The sequence below is a fragment of the Glandiceps talaboti genome, chromosome 23 (genome assembly GCF_964340395.1).
Source record: "Glandiceps talaboti chromosome 23, keGlaTala1.1, whole genome shotgun sequence".
Classification (NCBI taxonomy): Eukaryota; Metazoa; Hemichordata; class Enteropneusta; family Spengelidae; genus Glandiceps; species Glandiceps talaboti.
In genome coordinates this window covers 10,576,388-10,586,439 of record NC_135571.1, presented here as the reverse complement: position 1 = coordinate 10,586,439, position 10,052 = coordinate 10,576,388, and the positions used below count along the sequence as shown (strand labels likewise).

General features: G+C 34.7%; 1 protein-coding gene across 1 annotated transcript in view; it reads left to right on the top strand.

Moving 5' to 3' along the window:
* LOC144452582 (solute carrier family 28 member 3-like) overlaps positions 1-8,176 on the top strand; it is a 32,860-nt gene extending 24,684 nt beyond the window's left edge. Inside the window, exons 6-11 of the mRNA XM_078143701.1 lie at positions 305-466; positions 1,356-1,618; positions 2,045-2,213; positions 2,502-2,660; positions 3,294-3,474; positions 4,206-8,176. Coding sequence (XP_077999827.1) covers positions 305-466; positions 1,356-1,618; positions 2,045-2,213; positions 2,502-2,660; positions 3,294-3,474; positions 4,206-4,306 — 1,035 coding nt within the window. The 3' untranslated portion in view covers positions 4,307-8,176. The remainder of the gene's footprint in view (positions 1-304; positions 467-1,355; positions 1,619-2,044; positions 2,214-2,501; positions 2,661-3,293; positions 3,475-4,205) is intronic.
* Positions 8,177-10,052: the final 1,876 nt, after the last annotated feature.

Below are 10,052 nucleotides of genomic sequence, written 5' to 3'. Positions count from 1 at the left end.
AGACAAACGGCAGCAAGAAGGCTCGAACCTGCAACCTGCAGATTCCAAGCCAACCACTCGAACCATTCGCCCATCATGACTACACAACCTGCAACCTGCAGATTCCAAGCAAATTACTCTAACCATTCGCCCATCATGACTACACAACCAGCAACCTGCAGATTCCAAGCTGACCGTTCTAACCATTCGTCCATCATGACTACACAACCTGCAACCTGTAGATTCCAAGCCAACCACTATAACCATTCATCCATCATGACTCAATTTCATCCCCTTAACATGATTCTTCTATTTTGTTTTCTAGGTTCTTCCAGTCGTTATTTACTTCAGTTGTGTGATCTCAATTCTTTATTACTGGAATGTCATGCAGTTCTTGATCAGTAAGATTGCATGGATTATGCAAATTACTATGAAGACCTCAGCCACAGAATCTTTGAACGCTGCAGGCAACATTTTCATTGGTCAGGTATGTTTGATATTTTCTGACAAATTTCACTTCATTTAGATTTTGATTTACAAATAAAAATTGTCAAATATAATACAAAGTGAAGATGTTAAACAACACTTAAAAATAATTTCTTGGGGGGGGGGGTGAGATGGTATTTCTTATTAGGTATTAATACAGCGAAACAAAGCTGTTCAAACACAAAATCAGAGTTGTACTCTGAACCCATTTTCACTCTAATTTTAACTTGATACTTTTTCACAAGAACTGATTTTTGCACGAATTTCTTTCTGACGCTTTGGTCTCACACCAGAACCCTTCTTCAGGGATACAAGAATGGGTAAAATTGAATGATATGGAGTACTTAACAATAATACACCCTTAGACATCAGGCCATGGAAGCTGTTACAAACAAGGAAAGTAAACAAAGGGCTTGGATTTATTAATAACACTTTGCACAGCATAATTATGGAAATACAGAGACTTGTATGACACAAAATGGTTTGATAAGAACAGTTTTATGGCCTCTTTAAGTGTACATGAAATGCCAGCGGAACTGGTAATTTGTTTGTGATTGTAAACTATCATGCAAAGGGGCCATAAAACTATTCTTATGAAATGATGGAATGTAATACAAGTATGTGTACTTTGTGACTGTAAACTATTATGTAAAGAGGCCATAAAACTGTACCAAATGATGGAATGTAATACAAGTCTCTGTACTTCCAACATACTGAGCCAAGTGTTATTAATCCAATTTATTTGTTTAATTTGGCAGTTTGTAACAGGTCATCTGATGTCAAAACTTGTTTACGTTACAAATTAACTAAAATCAAACAAATTCAGTTTCAGCATGACTCATGATAACGCATTACCCTGTGTAACTAGAATAATTTTATTCACTTTACAGACTGAGGCACCACTGTTGATAAAACCTTTCCTAGCAGACATGACAAAATCAGAACTCCATGCTGTCATGACCGGTGGATTTGCAACAATAGCTGGTAGCGTACTTGGTGCTTATATTTCATTTGGTATCAGCTCATCACATCTTATCTCAGCATCAGTTATGTCAGCACCTGCAGCTCTCGCAATCTCCAAATTATTCTATCCAGAGATTGAGCACTCAAATTACATGAGTCAAGAACAGGTGTTAAAGAAGATGGACATTAAGTAAGCATTCTACTGATTGGTTAAGAAATGTTTGAGGTAGTATTCTCAGTATTCAGTAAGGTGTTTTCTGATTGGTTCAGAAATGTCAGGCAGTTTTCCCAATATCAGTAAGCTGTTTTCTAATTGGTTCAGAGATGTTATAGGCAGTATTCCCCAATATTATATAACATGTTCACTGATTGGATTAGAGGTATTCCAGCAGTATCCCATATTCATTACCATAACGTAATGACAACCAGATTATGACAAAATATTTTTACTGGTCAGGACAATTTGTCAATGTTTGACTTTTCTTTTTTGGCCGTAGAGTTTTCATACCCACAGCCATAGACAGATTTATACTGAACACAAGGAACCTCTGTAATGATCTACTCAGTATTATTTCCTTTCTCATTGGAATCCGGTTTTTTTCTCTTAATTTAACAGGAAAGAGAGAAATGTGATAGAGGCAGCATCAAATGGGGCATCTACCGCTGTCTCTTTAGTTGCCAATATTGCTGCCAATCTTATAGCTTTTATTGCACTCTTAGCATTTGTCAATGCAGTACTCGGCTGGCTTGGTGGTATGGTGGGCTATCCTGAGCTCTCCTTTGAGGTAAGCTATCTATAAGTGATTCCGGAATAGTGGCAAGTTAAATTTCTACAAATGACATTGTAGTGGTGTGTATGAGAGTAGTTTGTCATAGTGCACATGCTCAGAGTGTGTGTATGAGAGTCTGAGTATATTTGTTATGGTGCACACATTCGCGGTGGTGTTTACGAGTATATTCGGTCGTACTTCTTTTTTCGAAAACTTACAGGAAGATTCATTTCAGTTGCACAATACACACAAGATTGAGCTTGTGCGTGTCTTGTTTTTAAACTTTGAACTTTGAACTTTCAGGTCATATGTTCGTACGTGTTTATGCCAGTGGCATGGATAATGGGAACGCCATGGGATGATTGTCACATCGTAGCAGAATTGATTGGTACCAAGACATTCCTTAATGAATTTGTAGCATACGACACCCTCGCAAAGGAAATAGCGAAGGGTACTATTTCGGTGAGTTGCTTTAATAATATATATTTATTGCCACTATGCATTGAAAAATACTAAATTAGGAAAAACAGTGTTTTTGCTAAGGGTGGTAACCAGGTAAAAATCTACCTGAGTTCCTCTGTTATTTTACTAGATTCCCAACCAGTGTTTTGCTAAGGGTGGGGTAAGTACTAATAACTACCGAGTTCCCATGTCAGTTTACCTGGGTTCTCAAACAAAATTACCATAGACTCTATAGGGAAACACTGGTATTTTCACCCCTTTCTTTCTTTCTGTTAATACCAGGATTCCCCCGCCAACCTTAGTAAAAAATTACTGGGAAAATGTTCTGATGTTGTTTAAAACAACAATGTACATTACAGAATAAAAGCATTTTAAAACTGGTCACATTTGACAAATCTAAACCTGTTAAAACTATATATATATATATATATATATATATATATATATATATATATATATAAAATTGTCATTTGTATTATCATTTTGTAAAACTTACAAGTCAAAAATTATAAAGTTTGAAAAGTATGGAATTATTTAATCCAATAAATCTTTGAATCATCAAAACATTTTATTGACTATGAATAATTCAAAGACGCCATTTGTAACTCCTGTGTGGTTGTTCTAATTCTTCAGAAACGTGGTGAAGTGATAGCCACTTATGCTCTCTGTGGGTTTGCTAATGTTGGTTCTGTGGGCATCCAGTTAGGAGGAATTACACCCATGTGTCCTGCAAGGAAAGCTGATCTGGCAGAAGTTGCCGTACGTGCTCTCATAGCGGGCACCATTGCATGTTTCATGACTGCATGTGTTGCAGGTATGTGTTTATTTTTGTACTTATAGCCGCCAATATGGCATGTTTTCTGATCACATATGTTGAAAATATTCATTTGTTTGTCCTGTATAGTGCGTGCTGTTATAACTGGCACTAGTGCATAACAACAGTGTTGCGGGTATAATACAACTGCCGACATCAGACCGTGGACAGACAGAACCTGTTAAACAGGGAAAGTAAACAACTGAATTGGATTAATAACACTTGGCACAGGACGTTGGAACAGCAGAGACTTGTATTACACACCACGGTTTGATAAGAACAGTTTTATGGCCTCTTTATGTGTACATGAAATGCCATCGAGAACTGGAAATTTGTTTGTAAATGTGAACTATTACGCAAGTGGTCATAAAACTGTTCTTATCAAATGATGGAATGTAATACAAGTCTCTGTACTTCCAACATGATGTGCCAAGTGTTATTAATCCAATTCATTTGTGTACTTTCCCCGTTTGTAACAGGTTCTGTTTGTCCATGGTCTGATGTTTGCAGTTGTGTGTGTTGTCAAACTTGCTCTTGTACCCAGTTATAGGGTATGGTCAGGTGACAACCATTCCCCTGAATAGCACATGCAAAACCCTTAGCACGTACACAATACATGGCATTGTATGGAGAGACGTGCACTGTAACTTTGAACCGGCAACAGGTCCATTGTGATTTTCAAATCTCTAAATTCCTGTAAAATAACCTTCAATTGTCTTTCTCATTCACAGGTGTTCTCTATCAAGATTTCGAATCGATAGCTTCTCCAACAACAGCTATGAATTTGACAACAGTGGCATCGGTGCTGAATTCAACGACGTTATCTACCTAGAAGGAAACGCTCACGACCACGCACTAGGTCACAATTATTTAGGGACCAATCAGAGGCTGAGTGAATAATCACTCGTAGGACATCAGACTCTGTAAATGGGGCAATGTAGTACAGAACTGCCATATCGTGTATTATAACAAAGACATCATAAAGTGGAAATATTTTTTTTGTAAAAAGAACAAAGAAATGTCACAGATGTATTACATGATCAATGCAAGAATTACAAGGTATTTATCACCTTGACTTGGTTTTGGTTGCTTTGAAGATGATTTAATTTGTATTTATTTAGTTTTGTAAATGACAAAACAGAAATAACAGAAAACAGTTGATTATTCACATTCTGTGAGGAGATGTACAGTATACACATACATATACATAAAGCATATATAAATATATATATATATAACGCGGTATAGATAAAATGTCTATGCTGTAGTCAACAGTGTTCAATACATATGTATGTAGAGCGGTGTAAATAACACATTATCAAGCAAGATACACAGGAGCCGTTACACAGTGTTTCATGCTGTTGTGAACGTCAGACTACATACCGGTACATATTACACACACACACACACACGCACGCACGCACGCGCGTGCGTGCGTGCGTGCGTGCGTGCATAATATGTACCGGTATATATATATATATATATTTGTGTGTGTTTATCTGTTGAGATAATTTTCACTGAAGAATGCTTACATAGTTTACTGAAATATGAACTTCTATAAGGGTCATTAATATACTACGGGCATTAGAAATCCAAGTTATCGATAAAAATCATATTTTCAAAATGCTGATGTCACACATTTGGCTCTTTAGCCAGGTCATGTTTTTGAGAATTTTGTGATGTTTTCTAAAATGCATTGTCAAGGACGAGAGCTGTCACTGCCATTAGGTTATGTGAGCTATCGGATTATTTGCAATCAGATATTTGAAAACATGTACTGTCTGAGTCTGTGAGAGATAAAGTTTGAATAATCAACTGTTTTCCGTATAAAATCATCTAGTTTGAAAATTTCATTAGAATAGCAATTATTTATTATTCAGGTGTTAACACTGTTGATATGCAGATATAGGTGTGTCTGATTACGTTTGAGTGTATCTCATTATGTATGCATGTATCTCATTATGTATGCACATATCATTATGAATGTGTGTATCTCATTACGTATGAGTGTATCTCATTATGTATGCATGTATCTCATTATGTATGCGTGTATCTCATTATGTATGCGATTTCTTTGGAATTAATGAGAGACCAGTGTGATGTAGTTTATTTTTTTATAAAAGCTGTGCTTGTGAAAAATATTCCATCTCGGGGCTTGAGTTGCATGCCAAAATAGGATACAGCAAAATAAGATGTGAGGAAATATTATCAATGTGCTCTCGAGTCAAATATAATGTTTTTTTGTCAATATACCATACTTTTCACCTTACTGAAATAAACTATTCGGAAAACGATAATCTGGTATATTTTTATTCACAAGTGAATTTAGAAACCTCTCCATATATTAGTTTTCAGATCAGAGATACCAATTGCATTGAAATTCTTGTTTTCTTTACACCACCTGCTAACAAGTGAATTTGACAACCAGAGGGAGTTTGACAATTATAAGTCAACCAATAAGAACATCTGACTTACCAGTATAAATTAACAAATTATAGATTGATTTGACCAATCAAAGAGTGTCTTCCATTGTTACATTATATTATTACCCTATCACACTTAAGCAGGTGGTAGGAATTCGATTATGCAAATAAGCCAATCAAATGTGTATCAAATTTGCATAGAATGACAAAAGCATCTGGTATATCAAAAACCGTTATGTAAGGCATGAAGGCCCTGATCAAGAGCAATAACAATGCAAACTTAAAGAAAATTTCTTTATCAGATTAAGAGAAAAATCTGACATTGAAACTGCAATAACAGGAAAATAAGAAAAAGAATCTCAACCATGGATAAACTTTATGTAGAGTGTGTATATATATTCGGATACTTTGGTAGCACTTTTACGTCACTTAAGATTGTTTAAACAAAAATAACAGTAAAAAAAAGTATATTCTTGTCAAAATTTTACTGTACTTTCAAAATGCTGTGTGCTCGGATTACTTTGGTAGCACTTTAACCCTTTCATGACTGGAGACGAGTTTTAAATAATTTTGGGACCCAATTTATATGAGCATTTTCATAGTTATAATAATATTACTTCATTACGAAATAACATTTCTTTAATTCCAATCTAAAATGAAGCTGATATATGTCAAAAACTTACATAAAAACAAGAATTTTGTTCAAATAATTTTGGCGGCAAAGTTTTCAGTACTGAATGGGTTGATGTCATTTATTGTTTTCACAAAAATATCAGTAAAAAAAAGCATATTCTAGTCAAAATTTCACTACTTTCAAAATGCTGCGTGTTTGCAGTTTTGACAAGACAAGACAAACCTAAGCTATAATTTGTTGAATCCCTTCGATGACGTTTCTCAGGACTGGTAATAATTCTGCCACTATTTAAGTCATTACTATGTTGTAGATAAAGTAATCCTATCCATCTAATCAAATGATGTAGACTGACTTATTCACGTCATAATCGGGCTTCCAATGAATGTAATTTTTATAATTTATTATTTATTATTTATGTGTACACATGCTAATGGTATTGCATGCCTGTATGTAAGTGAGGGCGCATACACATGAAATTTATGAATGAACATTGATGTGAACTTGTCAAACTCTCACTTACAGTGCTTTGTTTGCATTATATTTTAAAAACAACCTTGATTTTGGGCTGTCAAATTGTGTACTGCCATTGGTTGAATGGTATGTCCATATATGGTACAAATCTTTCGCACAATTCCATTGGTTTAATGTTATGTCCATATATGGTATAAATCTTTTGCTCAATTCCATTGGTTTAATGTTATGTCCATATATGGTATAAATCTTTTGCACAATTCCATTGGTTTAATGTTATGTCCATATATGGAGTGTATCTTTTGCATATTTAGCTGAATACTATCCATCAAGAGTACTAAGCGATATAACTTTGTTTCTTGATTCGCAATAATTTTCAAAGATATGTTTTAATCAGTTGAAAATTGCAACGATTTGTGATCATTCTCTGTAATTCCTACTGTATATTTTGTTTCGAATGGTTAAATAGTTGTACTTTAGAGCGCCCTCTGTGGTGTAAGTATACACACTTTTTTTTTTATGTAAATATACTTTATGATGTGTTTTGTGGAAGACAGGAGTGTCAATCCTAAGGGGTAACTAGACACATAGAAGCTTTGTAGAATAGTCCAGATTTTTTGAAGACACAACTTTCTTTGTAAATATGAAATTTTTTTGCCGTCTTTGAAAAAATGCCACCTTTTGCAGTTTTAAAAATTCAACCGAATTGTTCCAAAAAGGACTCTATCTATTTATTACTTTACCAAGAACTGTTGATAAGCAATGTATATTCCATCAAAAGAATGGCAATTATTTTCCTCTTATACTGTGTGTTGTATTTTCTTCACATTGATAGAGTTTTAGTTTGGTGCTTAAAAAAATGCTTTAGTATTACAGATTGTTGAGTTTTGAACCAAAGTACAATAAAATATTGAAATGTATATTTATTGTTGTTTTGTATTTACTACACTCTCTCACAGCCTTGCTACTTTTACAGTATTGTGGGCATTCCTCGTTTGTATTTACTACACTATCACAGCCTCACTACTTTTGCAGTGTTGTGGGCATTCATCGTTTCTAGATAGTCTTAAAGTGGCCATTTGGATGACAAATGGGTATTCGTTTTTGGAATTTTTTATCCACAACACAGCTTTACGGTGTTTTCCTACTTGTAAAAAAAAAACAATATGAAACAACATATAACAGGTCCATATTTGTAATTCAATAAATTGTGAAATTAAAAAAAAAATTGTTAAAGGTTTGTTATTGTAACTTCTCACACTTTCTAGCTTTTTGCAATGTATTGAGTTACAAACACAGACTTGATATATGTTGTTTCTCATTGTTTTTTCAAGTAGGAAAACACCATAGAGTTGTGTTATGGTTTTTAAAAAAGCCAAAATAAATAACCAATCCTCATCCATATGGCGACTTTAAAGTCCTACTTTGCATATAAATAGGGGTCTGATTAAGCTGACACTCATTATACTACATGACTTTGACCATGTAACACACTCACAGAGCTAATACAGCACCTATGAAACTGTAGATGACTTTGACCATGTAACATTGCTCACAGAGCTCATACAGCACCTATGAAACTACCATTTTAGAGAGTATTACAGATTTTTTATCTCCTAATGTTGGACTATAGTATTATGAGTATACAGGAAAGAAATCTGTCACGGTTTTTTGAAAATAGCTGCGTTTCGGGGACTGTATTCGTGAAAATGTTGGCTTGATACACGTTACCCAGGATTGAAAATTAGCCCCTTAAGTAACCGTTGAGGCCTAGATTGGACTTGCAGTTTAAATGGTGAAGCCGTGGCTGTATTAGTGAGATATATAGACCCATGATATTTTTATTTAAATTCACACCTGTTGTGTTAAGTCATAATTGTTTTGGGTATACCTTTCATGTTTGGGCGGTTGAATAGGAGTGATTGACAGGTGTGTAGTATTCGTGAATGACTTCAGGTAGACTGTTATGTAACACATCGTGGATGAAAACTGCAAATAGTAACTTGTGTTGTTGATGACTATTTCAGATTCTAAGTTTCTGAAAGAGTGGATATGAAGCTGCATTCCAATTACTACATGTTATGATACGTACAATTCGCTTTTGTATGACTGAAAGTTCAGCCAGGTGTGTTGGGTATGTGCTACCCCAAACCTCAAGTCCGTACATGATATGTGGAAGAACCATGGAGTTGTATAGCATGTGACAAACACGAACTGAGGTACAATGGAACGAAGTTGGAGGAAGATTCCCGTTGCTTTGCTAATTTTTGTTTTAACACTGACTATGTGCTGTTTCCGGGATAAATTCTTGTTAACTGTAACCCCAACAAAAGATGTTCATTCATCCTCACGAATCACCTTTTCTTTCAAAGTTAGTATTCGGGTAGTCCCAATCTTAGTCCTATTACTTCTTATGATTGAATAGTTAATTAGTTTTGAGTAAATATATTGTCAATCTATTTGCATCGCACCAGGTGATGTTCTTTGATTCAATACTCGTATAATTTAGATCAATAACGTGGCTTTTCTCTTTGTTTGTATGAAATAAGTTGGCATCATCAGCATACAGTCTAAAGTAAAAAAAAAATCAAAGGAAAATGAAAAGAAATAGAGTGGGTCCTAAGATTGATCCCTTTGGAACACCACATGTGATTGCCTGTTTTAAAGAATTGATATCATTTATACCAACAAATTGATAATGAGAAGTAAGATAATTTCTAAACCAATATCAACAAAACCATGTCAGGTGGAATATCGATCTATGATAGCGTTCTCGTCGTTTTAGCAATTTAGGTGCTTAATTCAGTAAAAATACATTAAAATACATTAACCCCTTTTGTCTAAATTGTCCATGCCACAGGTAAGTATTATTAAAATTCCTCGTCTCGCTTTGCCATAACAGGTGTTCGTCATATAAGACGTTTGAATATGTTAATTTATAGTTAGCGAATTTGCATGAGAATGTTACAGGTGTGCAAATGGTTATGTGGTAATGATTACATCACGTAAAGACATAAGTTGTTGTTGTTGTTTTTTTTGGGGGGGGAACT